The sequence below is a fragment of the Phalacrocorax aristotelis genome, chromosome 1, assembly GCF_949628215.1.
Source record: "Phalacrocorax aristotelis chromosome 1, bGulAri2.1, whole genome shotgun sequence".
Classification (NCBI taxonomy): domain Eukaryota; kingdom Metazoa; phylum Chordata; class Aves; order Suliformes; family Phalacrocoracidae; genus Phalacrocorax; species Phalacrocorax aristotelis.
Window position 1 is genome coordinate 67,565,043 of NC_134276.1, and position 21,189 is coordinate 67,586,231.

At 44.8% G+C, this 21,189-nt stretch overlaps 1 protein-coding gene across 1 annotated transcript in view; it reads left to right on the forward strand.

Moving 5' to 3' along the window:
* TMEM255B (transmembrane protein 255B) overlaps nt 1-19,500 on the forward strand; it is an 84,257-nt gene extending 64,757 nt beyond the window's left edge. Inside the window, exons 5-9 of the mRNA XM_075081932.1 lie at nt 552-632; nt 4,556-4,641; nt 7,682-7,841; nt 14,058-14,201; nt 18,789-19,500. Coding sequence (XP_074938033.1) covers nt 552-632; nt 4,556-4,641; nt 7,682-7,841; nt 14,058-14,201; nt 18,789-18,956 — 639 coding nt within the window. The 3' untranslated portion in view covers nt 18,957-19,500. The remainder of the gene's footprint in view (nt 1-551; nt 633-4,555; nt 4,642-7,681; nt 7,842-14,057; nt 14,202-18,788) is intronic.
* The last annotated feature ends 1,689 nt before the right edge of the window (nt 19,501-21,189 follow it).

Below are 21,189 nucleotides of genomic sequence, written 5' to 3' on the forward strand. Positions count from 1 at the left end.
TGCAAATTATTTCCCCTTTATGCCTTCATTTCTTCATCATTCTTTGTTTTGCTTTTGGGGTTTGAAGTGTACAGTAAGTGGAATGCTTGAAGTATTAGCTATTTTACTTTGTTTTCTGTAGGGACATTGTTGAAATCCTTTAAAAAGCAAGTCTTGTATCTTGAAGACAAACAGCAAAGTAATTCTTTCTGCTAGGTAAGAAACTGTATGAGAAAGAGTGACTGGACCACTCTCATACAGCAGTACGATTTGACGTCAGGGAAGGAAGCGGTTAAATGCCAGGGGTGATGTCTTCTTAAAAGAGGTGACTGTACAGTGAAGAATAAATGACACTCACATAGCTTAGTGGCAGAACAAGGAAGGAAGATGTAACCCTGATGAGAGCCATTCTGGAAAGAAAACCAACATGGGGGTGTGTGAGCTGCTTACCCAAGTGTCTGCATTGGCTACAGCTCCCCAGAGCTGTAAGCATCTGGCATGGGGACATGGGACACGGTACCTTCGCAATTCCTCCAGACCAAGTACTTTCTTGGCTGTTTTTCTCTTTACAGGAGCCCAGACCTTTGTATAACAAAAGGTGCCAGTTTTATTCAAGTGGTATAGGATTCCTGTATGATGCCTACCAGACAGAGGTAAAAAAAACTTATCATATGTTTGTTTCTGCTGTGTTTAGAGGGGCTGGGGAGGAGGGAGGCGGTATTTGAGAGCATGTCTGTACATGTAGGTCATGGGTTGATAGAAACCCTACTGTTTTTTCTCCCACAAGTGACTCCCTACTTGTCCAAGCCTCTGATGACTACAGATCATTACTACCAGTGAGGTTTTGAGTTATCATCAGTGTTTCTATCCAGTACATTCCTCTGGGACTGGAATGATTCCTAGTCCATCTATACTATATAACTGTCTGGAATGTATTTGTCACATTGGCATCTTTCCCTAAGGAGGTTTTTGTAGACTTCAAGTGGAATAGGAAATATCTACATGAATCCATTTGCATTGTCCAGAAGACTTGAAATCTTCTCTGTATTTATCCAGCACAGGCCAAGAATGTCAGCGGTTTGAATGCAGCTTTTTTATTACCTCAATGATATTAACATGCTCGGAAAAGTGCCCATACCCAAATGGCTATCCTCCTGAGAAGTCCAGATTTAGTTTCTTTTCCTATTTTTCATTTTATTATTGTGGTAAATTGGTGAGAGTGAAAGGAAATCAAGCAGAGCAGGATTGAAAACAGCTAAACAGCAGTATAACTTACAAAAAGCCAGATGTCCTTCATCACCATTCCTCCCATGTCTAAGAAAAAGTGTACAGGGAATGTTACCGTTAATAATTCCAGACAGCTTAGCAAAGTATATTACCAGGTTAAGCAGCTAATAATGCTTAAATCTTGCTGCTCCGGCACCCTGTTATTGATTCCAGAAGATGCATGACAAAAATATTTCATTAGCATCTGTGCCTAAAGATCTACCCAGGCAAACTTATGATCTGTGACAATACCCTTTCCTATAAGTTTTAATCCATCCTCTTCTAAAGTGTGTATGCACACTCAGACACAGACATGGCCTGAGAAATGCTTCTGATTACTGTAATAAGCATGTAGCTGGCGTCACACTGACCACAACACCCAGCAGGTGACCGCAGCCTTGGGCTTCTGGCCAGACAGGATTCCCCAGCTCTGCAGATCCTGGGAATGTCTAAAGTTGGGCCACCCAGAGCTCCTTGCTCTATTCTGGCAAAACCCCCATATCTTTTAAGAGCATAGTTAGTTTGTAATAATGTTCTTGTCTGGTTGTCCACTGATCTGGAGTCAGCAAATGCTAATTCAGAGTTAATGATCCATGGCATTTGAACTTGGCTTTCGCTTTTCCAAAGTTAGCCAGCTAGTGAGCATGGGACATGTGCTGCATGCCAGGTGAACACCTAACTAGGAAAGCAGATTGTTTACTGAGTGCAAATTTCCTTTTAATTGCCATCTCTAGTCTGTGAGTGGTCTCTAGCTCATGTAGTTTGCCTATTTCAGTTCTTCTCTTTGCTCAAAGCAGAAATAATTTGATTTTCTTGAAATTACCATGAGGTGAGAACATCTCTTCAGTTGGTGCTCAGGGGATAGACAGACACAAACAGCCAGAACATGAAAAAGCTAAATGTCTGGTCACTGAAATGAAATAATAGGTCTTGACATGCAGAATACCCACAAATGGCCCGTATCCACCTCCCTTGCTCACACCGCACAGTAATTTGTTTATTTTGGTTTATTCACTGTTCTCCTAAAAAGGAGTGTCTTGCTCTTTGCCTGTTTTAAAAATGCAGTGATAAAAATAGACAACTACAGTAACTCCCTTGGCCAATAATACAATACGTCTCATAGCCTAGAAGCAGCTAAAAATATGTTTAAGATCTTGTCAATCTCCCTCTTTAATACTTCTAGCTATCTACAATAAAAAGGGCAAACTGGCCTTATTGATGCTCAGAGAGGGGAAAACCACTTTTATTTCCTATCAGCAGTGGTCCCCAAAGCCATGCATCAGAAAAATCCACCTTTTTAGCAGCCCACTCCAATCCCAATCATCCATGTGTAATGGGAAAAGGGTATTTTAACCACGCAGGTCCTAGGCCGTTTTGACTACATACAGGGAGTCAAAACCAAAGTCTTAAGTTACGCTCAGTGCACTAGGGCATCCCCGCAAAACGGCTGTGTATTGCCAATGGCTGCGGATGCATTGGCACACTCTGCTCCAGGATCAGTTTTCTGACTGCTTTGAGAAGTAGCCAGGCGTGATGTTTCAGTCACTTCTGAGATGGATCTTGATTAAGCTGATGCAGTTATTGACGGCAGCGCACTCCTCTTCTGCAGTAAATTGCAGCTCACGCTGAGGACAGCTGCAGCTGAATATGACTTAAGGCCAACAAAGCCCTTATGGGAAATTCCAGTAAGTTCTGACACAATAGAACAAGGTTGATGAAGCAAGGTCCTATCTCAGGGTGGGATATTCTTGTGACAAGTGGAATGTGTCTGTATCAGGCTGTGAGCTCCAGTTCCAGATTGCAACCTATACTGAGACTGTCCTTTCATAACCTAACTTTCATTTTGTATTAGAAGAGCTGATTTGTGTAAGACAGTAACCACAGGTTCAGCCTTGTCCTGGGCAGCAAAGAAATCCCAAGGCATCATTTTAACTTTAGCTTTGTCACCCAACTTCCACTGCTCAAGCAAATCCTGGTAAAGACAAGCGTGGCAAGTCTGAGACCAGCTGCAAGATGAACTTTCTCTGGTGCTGAGTGTGTGTGTTCAAGGCTTTCCTTTTTGCTGTGAACAAACACGTGGGAGTACAGAGTCGACAGCAGTGGCAGTTTTCACACTGAAGAGGATACACAGATCCAGAACAGGGGAGCTGAGAAACATCTAGTTTAACAACTCCTGTGGAGACTATCCCGCAGACTAACACATTCGTGGCTAAGCCGAACTGTCTGGCAGAAGCTTTTCAAAAGCAGGCATGTATTCTTAAGCATGCTCCTTCTGTTTTTTCATTATGAGGAATTTTCCATTCAATAATGCATTTTTTTTGCATTTTGTGAACAAAATACTTCTTAGTGGTTACAGTACATTTTTTTCTATCAAAATAGAAACTATAGAAAGAATGTGTTTTCTGACCTGCTAACTTTTAAAACCTGACAGTTCTCCAGCATTTCAAAGTCAATAAGATTAAAATCTCAGGAAAAACTAGCCTTACATATAAAATATTTCAGTTGGTCTGTAATGCCAAATAGAAGTGATTAATGTTTACCACACTTAAGGAGTCATTAAAATTATTACTTGTCTGGATGGAGAGTGGCTTACATGTGCCTACCTTTACTGTTCTAACATCTGTCCATCCCTGCAATTGCTGCTCACACAAACAAACCTTTTCAGTTTTCTGTCCAAGAGCCTGCAGTAAATGGCAGTAAAGTGACAGTAAAATTTGCTGGACTGCCTGGATCTTTTCAGAGTGGCTTTGTTTGCGGGTTTGGAGATTGTTCTTCTTGTTGTTGTTCCTAATTATTTTCTTCTTCAAGAGGATGTTACTGAAAGGAGAGAGCTCCCATTTATTAGAAGCTGTTCAGATGAATTGGCTTCCTTGCCCATTTCCCCACTATAATGGACTGGTATTCCTATCCAGTTCAGTGGCTTGCGGTGGTATATCTCTTAGGGCCCATGGTCCCTGCATCACAGCCATAGGGATCTGCATCTCAAGCTGCAAACTCTGGGTCTTGGCAAAATAGCACCAGGCAGTGCAGCAAAGTGCTTGAAAAGTCAGGCAGCCCTGGCTGCAGGTCAGTGCTGGGGACTCTGGTTTCCATAGTGCAAATGCCCCAAGACTCAGGGACTGATGTCCCAAATGAAACTCCTCAGGGATGCCCTTCTGCCCTGCAGTCATGGATTTTGGAATCTCAGGATCTTTCTGCACAATAGGTAATAAAACCTGACACTGCAGTAGCTGCTTCTTTGCAGTCAATAGGATGATTCTCACAACACTGAAACACTGAGAATAAAAGTCAGTCTCTTCTTTCTTGGCAGGTGACATGCTATACCTTAAACAGCAAGTGCCAGCTGAAAGTAAAGAGTAACACATGCTATTGCTGTGACCTGTACAACTGTGAGAAGTAAGTACCTGTGCGCAGTCAATGGCCTCCGACGAATCCTTGGGGTTTTGTCCCTCCTCTTAAACGATAGGGAGAGGTGCCCTTAGGCCTGGAGAAGCCACACAAGAGGCTTGTATGCTGAGCAATCCAGTTCCTCTGTGGTTCAAATCCTGATGCCAGCAGAGAAGAGGTCAGGGGTTGCATATTAGTGTTGGCATTATTTCAGTTTCTTTTTCTTTAAATATGTCCATAAGCTCTTTGTTGTGTGATCAAAATCAGCCATAGCCCTGTCAAGATTTACTGTTGATCTTGTAATGCAATTTTTCCATTAGATTTAATGAACCCTTTTTTTTTGCCCCTACCACACTGGGGGAAACAAAATGAATAGCAACATGGGTGTCCATGAGCAGAGATTACGTTGTAGGCCTATGCAGAGCTCTTTTGTTAGCAACAGCCTCTGTAGGCGTGAGATTTTGCTACATTCTCATAGGCTAGATACAGAGGGTCTTGTGAGTGTTTTCTGAAGCTGTCCATTTGACTTAACCATTACCAAAGCGTGAGATGTCAGAAGATAGGAGAGAAGAAGTCTAGCTATGCTTACAAAGATCAGCTGAAGGTTAGCACAGGGTTGCCATGCAGCGATGTAACAGGAGTAAAAAAGGTGGTTAGGAAACTATATCACAGCAAAGTCCAAGGGTTTATAATGTGGAAGACAGATGAAATGAACACAACTGACTGGCCACCTGGCACACAGAGATTTCAGCTGCAAGCAGCATCATGTCTTGCCACACACAAGAGACTGGGGAGTATTTCACAGTGCAGTTCTTCTGCCTGACTCACCATCTGCACACCTCACTATCATCTTACCATGCACTCGCAAGCAACCTCTGCAACCTGCTACAGCTCACCCAGTCACTCTTCCTTCTTTCCCTCTATGTATTTCTCATCTTTCTTCCTTCCTACGTCTGCTGTTTTATTTTGGTTTTGCCTCCTTTTCACATGCTAGCAGCCCTGAATAACCCCAGTCCTCTGTAAGCTCTGGCTAGCATGCTGCCAGGCATGAACATTTTAGGTGTAGGGGAATGAGGCTGATACAGTGAGGCTTCTACACACAGCTTCTGCATGAAGGAGTAGCTCTTGCCCAGATCCTGACTCAACTAGAGAAGCAAAATGAACTTTGGCACTAGAGGGAAGTCTTCTATGCAATATGTATTTCTGATGCACACAAGAGACACAAAGTGAGTGCAGGTCTGTGGAATGGATTTAATCTCCCTGTGAATGATAGAGTCTTTTGCTTCTGTAAGAAGTGTTAAATCTGGGCATGATGGAAGTATACAAAACAAATAACATGGGAAAGGTAAAGTATGCACAACTTTAGTGCCTTTTCTATGATAGACAGATGATGGGACAACATAGTTGCAATGCAGTATGTTTGTACTGAGAGTGCTTTCTTCCATGGTACGCAACTAACTGCTGCATGTTAACACTGAATTGAATACAGAAAAGAACAGGGGTCTTAAAGGGGTGAAAGCATTCAGAGTTACCAGGTAAAGTGACTGAAACTCTGTTCCTTAAAGCATAAGGTAGAACCAAGGAGAGATCAGGAATACTCCCCATCCAGATGGAGATCCTCAGTGTCATTTTTCTAAGTCATTGGGTTTGTCTAAGCACCTGGGACTGATCACTGCTGTGACAATATTCAGTTATATAATTAAACATGCGTTCTGCCATTGTCAGCAATCCGCAGTGGACAGCAAGGTCTTAGGGCACTAGCATGGACTAATCCAGAGTAAAGAAGCAGTCTTGCTGCACTACAGACTCGGCAATTCCTGTTCATAGGATGGTTAGAGAGAAGTAGGAGGAGACACAGTCACATGAAGTGACTTGGTGTCAGCCGTGCACTATACAGGTATGCAGGCAGGATCGCAAGTCAGATTTCCTCAGCCTCCTGGCAGCTGAAGCTAAAGGTTTATTTAGTTAAGCAACATCTGGGCTCATTATAGGGCCCAAGTGAACTCAACAGTAGCAGATCCACAATGCCAGAACCATGACCCACAAAAAATTATTGGACATCTCCAGGTATGACTGTGTTTGGCTTGGTTCTTCCCAGAAATGTTATGGGTTTTTCCACGTTGCTACCTTCCTCTGCAGAGCTTTCCCTAACCACCGTCTCCACTGCTGCCCAGTGTGCTGGGGACGGAGGAACAGAAGAGCGAGCACAAACTGCTCACTTCTGGTTTCCACCATAATCTGATGGCAATTTCCTAGCAGTGCAAAAACAGACTTGGCATTTAAAAAATCTTTCCAACTCAAGTAACTGCTTTAGGAGCTCATTAGTGGTCTAGCATTAAGGCAGGTACTGGAAAGAACTTCAGGAAACTTTGGTTTCAAATTTTGTAGTAGGACATTTCTGACTTTGGGCAAGACAGTGAGGATTAACTTCACAACATGCCTGATTTACAATAGCCAGTGCAGTGTAGAAATATGAACAAAGATTTCTGGATAGTACAATCCATAGTGAAAAGGCACATCATTATACTGTACTGAGTTGCATCAATTAATTTGGAACCACAGACACCATAAACAAATGTAGCCAGCTGGCAAAATCTCCCTTCCTGTGGTTGAATTAATGCTTAAGCAACTTGCCTCCCCCAGTTTCATAGATGCCAGCAGATTTCCAGGTGAGCTAGGAAAAAAAGCAATGCTAAGCATACTTTAGCTGGTAGCTAAATGACAAGGGCAGCATCTGTGTGCCAGGACTATGCCTGTGTTCAGAGAACCCGAGTGAAAAAAAGGAAGAGTCCCTGCTGGTGCACACCACCAGTCAGCCAAGATAGGATTGGTATTAGTTGGACTATGTTTTTAATACTGGCATTAGCAGAGCCAATTTTTTTTCTACAGTAGGGCTTTCTCCAATTCATCTGAGCAGTGTTTGGTGGGAGTGTGGATGAACTACTTTGCCAAAAACGAAAGTAAGCAGGAGGGATTCGGATCTTCTGGTGCTCTGTATTTTGTGCAAAACCATTCTCACCTCAGTGATGTTTTCTGCATTCCCTTTCAGTTCAGAGCAGTCCTCCAGCTACTATGAATTTCTCGGTGTGAGCAGCTGTCAGGACGTGGTTCACCTGTACCGGTTGCTGTGGTCCTCCACAGTCCTCAACATCATTGGGTTGTTTCTGGGGATTATTACCGCAGCCATTCTTGGGGCATTTAAAGACATGGTAAGGCTCACAGTCTTTTGCCTTATGTGAGGGCTTCTGTGCTTGTTAACATTATCAAATGGGTTAAAACCAAGGAAGCAGAAGTGTATGAAAGAGGCACTTTACACATATTTCCTGTGTGATCTGGGAGGTTGGAGTCATATCTTTAGGCTAAGCTGTTGCCAGCTGCTCACAGCTAAGTAGGTCAATCCTGGTCAAATACATGAATGGAAGGGAAAAAACACGCATCTGTGTGAACAGGTGCTGGTGATTTTCTTGGTGGCATCTTTTTTACCTTCTAATTCAGCATTGAACATGTGGGCCAGCACAAGTGTTCAAGGACGCTGGGCTGTAGCTACCACGTAAAATACAAGTCCTAGGTGTGACTATTTAATCTTACGAAGTTCTTTTCCCAAGAATGGGGATTAACTCTGAAGTACCAGTTAAGATTTTATTTAAACGGTTGTATTCAGGTACCATTAACCTCCTCTTTTGTTTCACTAAGGTGTGCCACCCTCTAACTGCTCCCTGTGCCACACCACCATGTTTTGCTGATGTGAACCACTTCAGAAGAGGCTGTGTGCTAGGAGGGATGCTATAATACAGTGCTTCATCTGCCTAGATTTTCTGACATGTTAAAGGGTGAAGTAGCTGTTCCTGGGATTATCAATGTCAGCGGTCATGTTTGCTAAAGCAGTGCCTAAAGACCATCCAAGTGGCTCATGATCTACTAGGCACTCAGAAGAGTAGATGGTCCCAGCCCAAAATGCTTCCAAACTAAATGGGCAGAGGCGTGGGGGTGGAGGTGAAATGCAGGAGCCGAAGGGAGGCGTGATAGCAGCACAGATCACCTTAGATCCATGATGTTTCTGGTGACTATTCCAGAGGAGAAAACTAAATAGGAAGACAGGTGAAAGGAAAGAAGAGAGGATGGAGCAGGGAAGAGAAAGCAAGAGAGATGGGTGAGATGTACACCAGGGGGCAAACGAGAAGGAAGGGGCTGCTCAGAGCTGGCACCCAGTGAGCCAAGGACCCAGTCAGACCGGAGGCCATCCCCACCCTGCGTCCCTTAGCAAGCATGTCCAGGCTATCTATCTACAATATGTGTTGGGTGCTTAAAACCATGTGACAGAGCAGGGCCACATGATTTACTTGAAATTCACCTTTGTTAAGAGTTGCAAGATGTTTGCTGGAAATATTATTGTCTCTAGCTGAAGAAGTCATTATCCCACTCTACTCAGCGCTTGTTAGGCCACACCTAGAGTACTGTGTACAGTTCTGGTCACCGCCACACAAAAAGGATGTGGACAGGCTGGAAGGGGTCCAGAGAAGGGCCGCGAAGATGATCAAAGGACGGGGAAGCCTGCCATGTGAGGATAGGCTGGGAGAACAGGGTTTGTTCAGCCTTGAGAAAAGGAGGCTCAGAGGGGATCTCATCCTCATGTACCAGTACTTAAGGGGTAGCTACAAAGAAGATGGAGACTCCCTTTTTACAAGGAGTCACATGGAGAGGACAAGGGGGAATGGACACAAGTTGCTCTTGGGGAGATTCGGATTGGACACGAGAGGGAAATTTTTCACAGTGAGGACAGTCACCATTGGAATAATCTCCCCAGGGAAGTGGCTGACTCGGCCACGTTGGACACTTTCAAGAGTCACCTGGACAGGGAGATGGGCCATCTTGTCTAGACTGTGCTCTTCCTAGAAAGGTCAAACTAGATGATCCCTGAGGTCCCTTCCAACCTGTGATTCTGTGAGTCTGTGATTCTGTGTGAAGGCAAACAAGCACACTGAGCCTTCGCATGTAAGAAATGTGCAGCTGAACTGTACTTTGTGTGAGGGGATTCTTGCAAGGAATTGATAACAAATAGCAGCCAGCCAGTAAAGAGTTGCGGCTGCCTGGGAGGGAGTGGAAGCAGCTTTCCCAGCTAAATTCATCCCTTCCCTGTGAGAGGAGCAATGACAGAAGGGGAGCAGAAACAACCACAGCGGGAAATGAGGGGAAGAGCAACTACATGAGGAATGGAAAGCAGGCATCATCTACAGTACGTCCTTGGTAGAGCACTGTAGCTTTCCAGTGCTGCTAAGTATTTTCGCTTGCCTAGTAGATGGGTGCAAGTGCCTCCACCAAGGGCAGCTGTGGGAGTTGCTAGTGCTCCCCTGAGGTGGGGAAGGGTGCAAAGAGGCAGCCTGAGTCCATCTAATCTGGCTTGCGCAAACTAAGGCCTATATGGGATTTGGGCTGATGCTTCATAGCAGGGCAAGCTCCAGCCCAGGCACACCTCTGTGCTGCACAGAGGCCATCGCCGCACTGCTTGTGAGGGATGCCAAGCTGAGGAGACATTCCTAGGAGAACTGGGGTCTCCATGACCTGACACATTCCCTTGCTGGGAGGCAGAGCCTGGGTCAAGGTCTGGGTCCTCTAACTGTGCGGTGTAAAGCTGTGCAAGGAAATTGCAGCATGAGTGGACGTGCAGCTTTCCCCCAGGCTTGGCTGGAGCAAGGCTGTTGGGGATCCAGCTGAAAACCTGATCTGAATAAGCTGTTTAAAGTCTCCTCTGCAGCAGGAACAGGAAATATCCCTCACTAGATTAAGGGTAAAATGAGTTTGTGTCAGTTACCTCAGCACAAGAGCCATGGTATGCTTGTGAAAGTGTTACTAAAGCAGCAATCCAAAATGCAGTGACCGCTCCTTGCTCCTGCCTGTGCTTTTTCAGAGTCCTTTTGAGTGACGTACCAGAGCTGGTTTGCTAATCTGCTGCTCGCCTTCGTTACAAAAAGAGTAACTCTTGGGAGAAATGGGGGCCAAGAAAACATCAAGCAGAAGAGGGAGAGAAAGGGGCATGGGACTGAAATAAGAAAAAAAATCCTTCAAAATGTGTAGGAGACCAATTTTCTTTCTTTCAGGATGTCACCTTCCCACAGAAATGCTCACTGGCATTTTGCAGGGAGAGCTGCAAAGCCCACTGAAACGCCTCAGGGCATTGCTCCGAGGTTGACTTCCAGAAAAGAGGGGGCCAGGCTGACTAGACAAAGAAAAACCATCTTGTTTATCTCTGGGGAACACTGGCAGCCAAAACTTGTTACAAAGGGGAGAGTTTGCAAAACAGCGCTGTTGCCTCTAAACCCATCAAATTTCCTGGACAGAAAAAAAAACCCAACCCTAAGGGTTGCTTTGGTTGGTGTGGGTTTTCTTTCCTGTGGCAAATTCCCTGCAGACCCTGGCACGCTCCCCGTGGTTTTGCTGCCTGTCAGAAAGCTGTGCTGGCTCAGTGGGAAACTTTTCATCCTCTCCTGACCCCAAGGGTGTCAGGTCTCAGTGGCCCCTGTGTCACCTGTGGGGCCGTTCTGTGATCTGCTGGGTGCTGAGGGAACTGCAGTGGTTACGGCAGTACCTTCCTTTTCAGGTCTACAGTGTGTTTGGATATAGGATGCCAGCTAGGCAGTTATCTTAAAGTCACATTTAACAAAAAGCAGATTAAGATGTAAATAGAAGTATGTACTTGGAGTATCCAAAATGGTGAAACACCGTGATTATTTCTTACAGAAGGCAGAGGTAAAGAAATGCATGGAAAACTTCACTTGTTGGTACTAAGAGTTAATCTAGGAACTCCCTTCCCTGCCATGGTATTCATCTGATGACTTGTAGATGTTCTCCTGACACACCTTGCCAAGGAATCTGCCTGCCCTGAGTTTACGGTTGCATTAATCAGAACTGCTACCCTGAGGGGGTTGCTGGTTTGTTTTTTTAATTTTCCATTAGTCTTTCTTGGAGTCCTCAAGGAATCTGAACAGAGTAAATATCATTCCCTTATCCCCTCTCCTCTTCCCTCACCCTGACATAAAAAGGAAAACAAAACGAACCCCTAATTACTGAGGTTCATTCCTTAGCACTCATGCAACTAAAGGTGCATCCTGACATTAATGTCATAGTCATAGGTCAGAAATAAGTGATCCGTGTCAGATCAGGGAGCTGACGTGCCTTGCTCTGCGGCCGCACAGTGAGCAGCAGCTTGTGTGGCTGGGTGGGGGGTGGCCAGACAGCCTCTCTGGCCACAGCCTGGTTTCCCCACACTCCCTGACCCGAGGTGCCTTCATGGCACTGGCAGCACTCCCTGGCTAGTTCACAGCTCCTTATCTCTTTGACTTGGGTGGTGTTTCAGTTTAAAATGTCTCCACCTACCCTTGTATTCTATGTGACTAATTTAACATAGTGTCATTACTGGAATACATGATAAAAGCATCTAAACATATTTAATACCTGCAAATCGTTGCTGGCTCCAGGCTGAGACCAGCTAGCCTGATAATAAGGTGCTTTGATCAGTGGATTTGGGATGGATGACTCCCCAAAGCTGTCTTCTAGGACTGCTGTGATGTTCATCCTTAGCAATTGGAGAGAGTTGCTGATATGGATGGAGAGAACATAAGAGGACTAGAGAGATTAGAATCATAGAATCATAGAGTGGTTTGGGTTGGAAGGGCCCTTTAGAGGTCACCTAGTCCAACCCCCCTGCAGTGAGCAGGGACAGCTTCAAGCAGCCCAGGTTGCTCAGAGCCCCATCCAGCCTGGCCTTGAATGTTTCCAGGGATGGGGCATCTACCGCCTCTCTGGGCAACCTGTGCCGGTGTTTCACCACCCTCATTGCAAAAAAAAATTTTAGGAGGTCCTGGGAGAAGGACAACAGCACCTAAAGGGACCCACACCAGAAAGCTGGTGACAGATGCAGAACAGGCATGTGTGTTTCACATTGGACAAAACAAAGTGTTTCTTGCCACGTTTATGTTCATAGCCAGAAGGATCTGATCACACCAGAGCCTCCCTCCTCCAAGGAAGGAGGACTGGCTGGGGTGAGCTGTGTTGCTGGCACCAAACCTTTGGGTCTAAGGCAAGCTCTTTAGCTGCTTTTTGCTACTCCTGTCTGAAAGGCAGTGTCTCTCCATTTCTCCCCACCATAACCACCCAGCAGGGTGGGTAGAAAGGAGGTGTTCTGAGGAGCGTACCTTGAAGAAGAGACTTGCCTTCTCCCATGAAATGGGCTCTCTGCTTTCTACCCCAGCCTTTCTCTGTGCCAGCTCCTGGGGTGCTAAGCTTGTCCAGAGAGCTAAGGCCTAGATTGTCAGGTAACCTCGTGGTATATGAGTGACCTAGACGATGTTTTCCATGTACAAGTAAAACTAATGTGTGTACATTAATTGTCAGTCACAGAGAGATTTGACACTATCTCGAGACAACGCAGTGGTTTATATCTCTTACTGATAAATCTGAAAGGAAATGCCAAAAAAGAAAAAAAAATCCTGGCTGCTGCTTTCACCATTTGTCTGGCAACCACCATATTTTATTATTTCAGTAAAATGAAAATTCCATGCTCTCATGTGCAGGAATCTGCTAATAAAAACAAAGGAGAGAAAAGAAACCACTGGATTTGTCTTGCTTTGCAAAGCAGAGGGACATGAAAATCTTTTACAGATCTCTACTGTCCTTCACAAATGGTTATATAGCACAGGATTTTAGGGTTTAACACAAGCCCCCTTTCATGTTTAGCTTTTGCTTTTTGTTTTGGGTTTTTTTTCCCCCCAAGTTTTATTAGCAAGTTTAATATGAGCTATTACTCCTTCCTGCAAATGTCATCTCACATTACAGTTAAAAGACATACCAATAAAGCCACGGGATATGATGAAGGAATTTATGCAGTAGGAACAATATATGCACGTGGGGGGTACTAATGGACAGCCAGCAGCAAACTCCATTTCACAAGTGAGAGGGAGCTGTGAAAGAAGAGCAGGTGGTCTGGAAAGGGAGATCTTTGTAGATCTGTGTAGGAAAGTGGAGCGAAAAGACATGAGGGCATCAGGTAGTTGCTATTGGAAAGAGTCTGCAGCAAATTGCAAAGGACTGGGTGTTTGGTGCTGGAGTGAGTAAGAGGTGGTCAAAGCTGTAGGCTCTGCTCTTCAGGGTGTCTTGGGTCTGGAGTCCTGCCAGTGCTTCTGTAACTGGTGCTAGGGAAGCACCAGCAGTCTTTCCAAGGGAAGAAGATTCAAATAGCTGTGCTTTTTCTGGTCAAAAAATTCACTCCAGATATCCCTTCTTTCATTCTGTCTGCTTGATTTTTTGTAGTACTGGTATTGTGCTGGAAAACAGAAAGTTGTTAAATTGCCTGTTTGCTTGTGTTAGGACCAGTTCCTGCTCCAGTCCCCTCTGCGCTGTGCTGATATATTCTTGTCTTCTGTGCTCAACAGGTACCTCTGTCCCAAATTGCTTTCAGTGCTGCATCTCCTCCTCAGATCCTGTACAATCCTGCCCAGCAGATCCTGACATACGCTGGGTTCTGTCCTTCTGCAGCAACTATTTCTACGTATCCATCCTACCCGTTACCTCTTCAGGTACAGTACAAAACCAGCACCCATCTTAGCCCATCAGAAAAGCATAAGCTGCTACTCAGGACAAACTCTGCAGTGGTAGATCTTGGCTCCAGGGGGTTTGAAACAAAGCAAGGAAGAGTATAAATAAGGGGTTAGGAACATCAACTGCTGTTACGTACAGGGATTCATGTGCCACTTGCAGCCCAGCAAGTCCTCAAATGGCTGCCTGCCACAAGAACCTACAGGGCCTCATCAGAAGATGGAGCCTTTTTCTTTTAGCTTCCTGTAAGCATCTGCTGCAGGCCACCACTGGGAGACGAGTGCTGCTGTGGCAGTTGGCAGAGGTTGGTGAGCCTTAAGGACCAGAGGCAGCTGGCCTGGAGATGTAGCTTTGTCCCCTTGTGCGAGGGAATACAACATGACCTGAGTCAACGCTGCTTGGTCTCCTTCAGAAGGATGAAGTGCACGTCGTGCTCCAAGCCTGTGCTGCATCCAGCCAGAGCTGGCCTGGAAAGTGCAGGGAGTGTTGCTGAGGATGGTGTTTGTCTTCTTTTTTTTCTGCCCCAGAGTGAGGTGAAGACCACAGGGTGAGCTGCTAAATAACTGAATGTACCGAGACCCTGGAGCAATCATAGGAGTTTTTAGAGTTTTTTAAAGCACAGTGAGACTGTTTTGTTTCATCCAGTGGCTTGTTATACTTTGGCTGTCTAGTGGTAGACCAGTGGGTACCGCAAGTTTTGCAATACTTCTTAATTGAAAACACTGCATGTTTAGCATGAACTAGCCGTGGACTGGCTCCCCACTGCCTCCTGAGCTACATCTATTCAGGGCCAATAAGCTACCAGCCACAAGTACTGGGGCATGATGATCATCCACACCACTGAATTGTTAGCATGCTCCTGGTATGGGTTTGGCCCAGACCACCTAACAGTTTCCCAACAACGCTCAGGAAGGGGTCAGAAGATAGCAAGGGCAGTGGACCATTCCTAGTAGGTACTGTGCATATAGACAGTCACACTGGTTTGGTGGCAAGAGTTCAGCTGTAGGGATGTGATACATGCTGTGCCAGTTGGCTTCACAGCCAGAGAACAGTCCTTGGCACGTCTTATTTATTAACATAAATGGGGCCAGGCACTTTTGGAGGCCATGGGTTGAGAGGAAAAAAAGAACATCTCTTTTTGTTTGCTTTTAGCTGAAAAGCTGTGCTGTTCTGCAGAGTTCAGTTAGCACGTAGCCAAGAGTAGAGAGAGAAGGGGATAAAAACAGACGAAAGAAAGCAATTAAGCTGAAAAGATGCATGTAAGTAGTCATGAGGGTCAGTTGTAACTGTTCACTCCTCTGTCCACTGAGAAACAGAAATACATCATATTTACCCCAAATTCTTAACTGCATTCCAAAATAAACACAATTCTTCTCCTAGATGTCTACTTTTTATAAGAAGTGTATTCGTCTTCTCTCCCCTTCATAACATTCAGAGGCAGACACCATCAGCTGTCCCAAAGCCAGGAGAGGTTAGCAAGAAGCACTGGGCTCCAAAAGGGAAAGTGCTTAATCCTTTTCCTGGAAAAAATGGAAAAAAAGAAGCAAGGCGCCTTCCTGCATGTATGAGCTTATTATGTTGTAGTTTGGTGAGAAGTGATTTCTGCATCAGTATATGAGTTAAAAATCATAATAAGCTTACTTAAAGCTACAAATGGTGAATGTTAGAAGCAGGCCTAATTAGGAACAGCCAGAAGCTTGACCATCATCCACTCCCATTACTTGAGAGCTGTGGGCTGAATCCTTGGGGCTTCATGGAGATCTTCATGACCCATCTAAGTGCTCCGAGCAGTGCCCAGCTGCTGGATTCAGGCCTTCACAAGCCCTGCTCAGCTGGTCCTAGTTCTTAAGGGAACTACAGGCCCTGTGGCTGGGATTCATCTGGCCCAAGGCAGGGGCTGTTGGCACGTAGGGACCTAGTGCTGCCTGATAATAAGATCAGGTAGCCACTTGGCCCCTGGTACCACTCTGGGAGGGTCCAGGTCCTGTTGTCCCTGTGTCACAGCTGTGTGGATGTCTGGGATATCCCATAGCATCCCAGAAGGGCTGGACACCTACATGTGTGCAACTGAATGGAGCTCTAGCTGTCTATAGTGTAGGAGACCCTGCCTGATCCGGTCTACCCTTTAGAGTGTGCAGAGAGAGCCACATATGGATTATCTCAGACTAAAGGCCTTTCCACTGACTAGTGGGTGGGATTCAGTTGCTACATGTCACTGTACTGTGTGCTTAGATATCTATGTTCTTGAGCCTTCAACTGAGACATCAAAATCTGAGATTGAACCCTGTATCCTAGGGCTGTAAGTCCATTATCTAAAGATATGGCATCTGAGATGGCCTAATGTTCTCAAGACATCCATACAGGGCTGGCTGATGTGGGCCAAGGTCTACGTGAGACTTACACATATTTCTGGAGCAGCTGGCAGAGGGTGCCTTTGGGCATCACAAAAGGCGTAATGTCTCTGCTTCCACATAGACCAAGCTCCACATAAGGGCCCCAAGACGCACCTCTCTTCTCAGTGTTCCCTTTGGCTCACCAAAGCTTTGGCTAAACACTGTTTCTAAGCCCTTGCATGGCACATTGCCTTGCACCTGCCACCCGTTGAGGCAGGGTCACACACGGTGGTTCAGTACAACAAAAGGAACAAGACCCTCTTCAGCTAAGAGGTTGGGGGGGGGAAGTGAATTGATGCCAGTTAATGAAGTAAAGGAGTTAGCAATCAATTACCAACTCATAACTCTAGTTTGAACTCTCACCTCAACCAGAGGAAATCCACAGCCATTAGCTCAAAGGCTATGGACCTGAGTTCACCTGTGGCTCCCACCATTGAGCAGATTCATTCCTAGTCCTCTGCTGAATCCAGTATCTCACTGAATATCTGCTTGCTGGAGGGGCAGACAAAGTCTTTATAAAAAAAAATCACCACCTGAGCCGGTGGTAAATGCTCCTCAGTTCACCTCATCCTTCCTTGTCCACAGGCAGAAATCAGCCAAATGCAAAAAAGAAAGGAATGCATTTTGACAAGGATGTAACCAGTATTTTTTTTGTTTACTGTGGCATGTGCTAACAAAATCATTCATCCCTTACTGGTACAGTTCAGTCACAACTAGTCTTGGTAACAGGCCTGCCAAATGGTCAGGTAAATGATGAGCTGTGTAGGGACTGGTGGTGATGACAGCAGTAAGGGTTGTGCCAGTCATTCCTGCCAGAGGAGAACTCATTACAGAAGCAATTCCAGGCATCCAGATGGAAACATTTGCTGCAGTTTGAGCAGGGAGGGAAGCAACAACTCCAAAATAAATAAATAATTTAAAAAACCCAAAACCAAAAACCAAACCACCCAAAACCCCAACAACTATGTTTGGAGCTGATCTAGCTACCAGGTCTGTCACTATACCTGCACTGCATCCTGGAGAGTTGAAGGGCATAATCAACCTTCCCATCAGGACAGCCCCATTCGCACTCACTAAGTCACCCTGTGGTACAAATGCGGGATAACTTCCTCCTTGCCATGGGGGTTTGATGCAGGGCAGCAGTCCCCACTGACCCAAAGCCCCACGGAGAAGGCAGGCACCATGGCATGGGGTCTGCCAGCCCTGGCCAGCTCTGAGATGCCATTGTCCACGTGCCAGCCCTGGTATTGGCCTTCTAGATGGCAACTATTAATTTTTTTAGCAAGCAGCAGAGAGCAGCGTTCGCTTGTGCGGCTGTTTGATTTCCCTTGAAAAAGAGCCCCGATTACTACTTTTTGTTTTGTTTTGTTTTTTACATTCTGGGTACTTTAGGTCTGAACCTGAGGAGAGCTGAGCACAACTCTTCTGATGAAGCCCATGGACTGGCATGTGTTGGCATATGAGAGGAGGAGTGAAATCCTGACCCTCTTGAAATCAGTGGCAAGACTTGGTTTAAAATAGTGGTAGCATTTAATCCAGAGCATTAGTCCCTACGTGCATTCTTTTGTTTTAACAAACTCTGCTTGTTCCCGAACATGGGCTGCTTCCTAAGCTCTATCTATTTTTCCTGCCTCTTTCGGCCAAAGCCCCGTTACGGCCGAGACAGCCAAAGCAAAAGACCTACAGGAGACACATGCCTACCTGTAAAATTTTGTCTTAAGAGGAGCCTGCATTTGACACAGGAATAAGACCTTGCATTTATGCAAGTATTATAACTGAGATTAATTACATCCAAGATAATTTAAATTTCACAGCGATGCCTGGAAACAAGCAGCTACATGTAACCAAATCAGCCAGTCAGGTGCAGTGCCTCACCCCAGAAGCCAGAGTGTCTTTTCCTGCAGAAATTCCTGTTTTGCTCTATTGCCCAGCTGCACGTGCAGTGTCTGTTAAAAATTACTTGGGTTACAGATGGAATCTGCCTTGTCTCACTAGGCACCATCATTGTGACACTTCAGCAAGTGCTTTAAAACTGAAGCGATGGTGCTGTAATGCATTAGAAATTTAATCATGGGGCTTATTATATAACACTTACATGGCAAACACTTAATGCAGAGCTGCAAATGGGGTTGTAATCCTTTACTGAAGATAGTATTTTTCTTTGTCTATATACAGCCTGCCAGCAATTTTCCAGGAACATCATCAACTGACATTTCTTTATCAGAAGAAACTCAGCCTCCATCTCAGTCCAGCTCCAGCTATGGTCTTCCCCCCAATGCTCCAGCCCTCTATACACCGACTTACTTCTTGCCTGGAGAAAAGCCTCCGCCATATGCACCATAGAACAAAGAATTTATGTTAGGTAGCTGGTCATTCTTTATTTTGTTTTTAAGAAATGTCTGGAAACCGTGCTGTGCAGGCACTAGACTTCCCAAGCAAACCACCTCAGAGTGTGTTATGGCCACTCTGCTTTTACCCACATCTCACTGTGAGCAGAGCAGAACCCTGGAAATGCAAGGGCAGGCACAGCACCAGCGGGGTGACCAGCCCCACCAGTTTGCCTGCAGTCAAATGCAGTGTTGCTTTCTGGCTACCACAAGCATGAGTTTTTTCCTTCTCCAGCTAATGGAGAATTATTTTTCTTCAAGAGGAGAAATGAAGAAGGCACCCTGGTTACATGTTCTGCTCTCATAAACCAGTATAGACGAGTTTTAGCCTGTGTTGTCTGAGTGGGTAGTCTGGAGCTCCAAGTCAATCATTTTGGGTAGGAAGAAACCAGGTGTTTGTTTGCTTGTAGTATTTATTTAATAACCCTTTTTGGTCAAAGTGTTGTACCAATTAAAAAAGTGTGGCAATTATTTTACAATAAAATTGACTGTGTATATTTATACTGTAGCTAAGGCTGTGTATATTTGTAAGGACAGGAAAGCAAAAAGAACAGAGGAAAAAGTACCCTACTGAACAGTTTTCTCAAGTTTCAAACAGAAAGATTAATTTTATTGGGACTATTTTATCCAAATTTTATGCCAGTCTAGTCTGCACAGTGAAATGTCATGTCAGTGTGCTAAAGATGCAATTTCCAGGCAGGTATTTAAGCTGCACTTTAGTGTTCAAATTAATTTCTTTTTACTCACAAGAGGACCACAACCGAAACCACTCTATGTTAAACCCCAGTTATTTTTAAACTGACCAAGACTTGATCCAGGTGTTTTACAACACCTGAAACAGAAGAGATGAAGGGTCAGAATTAATTTATTTTTTATTTTCTCCTATTGTATAGAGACAAAAATATGTTGACAAGGCTAAGCAGCAATGCCTGTAGCAGTGCCGTCAACAGGAACGAAGTCTTGTCCCTGTCGTGTGCACCTTGCCCTCTTGCTGTGCATCACATTATCTTGGATTCCTCTTAGCACACTGCTGCCATATTTCAGCACAGGAATAGCTATACCAGCATGAAAACCCATCAGACTGCTTCATCCCTTCACTGCTTTTTGCTCCTGCAGGAAGGGTGGTGGTGCTGCTTGCTCTATAGATCTTGCAGTCTAGACAGCTATGAAGCTATAGAAATTTCCTGTAAGGCCAAAGAGCAAAGCAGGGAAAGGAAGGTATTTCTCATTAACTTTTTAAGCAGCTGCTTCATATTATGAAAGTATTAAAAAAAACCCTATATAAACAAAACCAGCCTACTTGACAGTTTCCTTTGAAAGGAAGTGACACCACCAGACCGGCTGAAAATAGAACAAAGAATGATCAGCCTTTTACATAAAAATTTCCACCTTTGAAGAAATTTGTTAATTTATGTGTTGTACCTCTACGTATAAAAAGCAGATTCAGTACTAATACACGTAAGATCAGAGGCTAATTTATATGGACAGTAAAAACCATGTTTTGTTCATTTAAGAAGAATTTTCTGAGATGCAAAGTTTTAGGCCAGCGATGTTTACATCAGTGACAAGGTGCCTTACGTGTATTGTTGACAGGGTGAGTTATATGAACCTGGCTAAGAGAAACAGAAGTCAGAGAGCAGACCATTATTTTTCCTTTAAACATGAACTTAACATGCCCAAAATGCTTAGTTCTTGTGCAAGGCATGCTGCGAAGAGCACAATTACCCTGATCACAAAATGAGTGGAACTACAAATTTGCTTCTTTTTACTCACTGTGAATACTACCAGCGGGACCACCAGGGTTCATTCTGGGGACTCAAAGCCCAGAACAAACTTGCTGCCTTTGAGCTGAGCACCTAGACTGCTAAAAGAACAAAAATTAAACCAATATTTATCTTGGGTTGGGTCAAAGCACAGTGACTGAGGAGGAATGAAGGAATGCTTATCCCTTTTTTCCTCTGTTCAATGGTATATAGAAGCAGCTGCCTCTTCCTGCAGCATGGTACTGCTGCAGGGTATTAAAAACAATCAGCTTGACACAAAAGACCCCCACTTTCTGTAACTCTCCAGACTTACAAACTCCGGCTTTGTCTTCTAAGCCACATTTTGGATTTGGGGGCATTGTGGGCTATGCAAAGTATCTTTGCATACATGCACACATATGCACAGTCTGGAAGAAATTTTTGCCC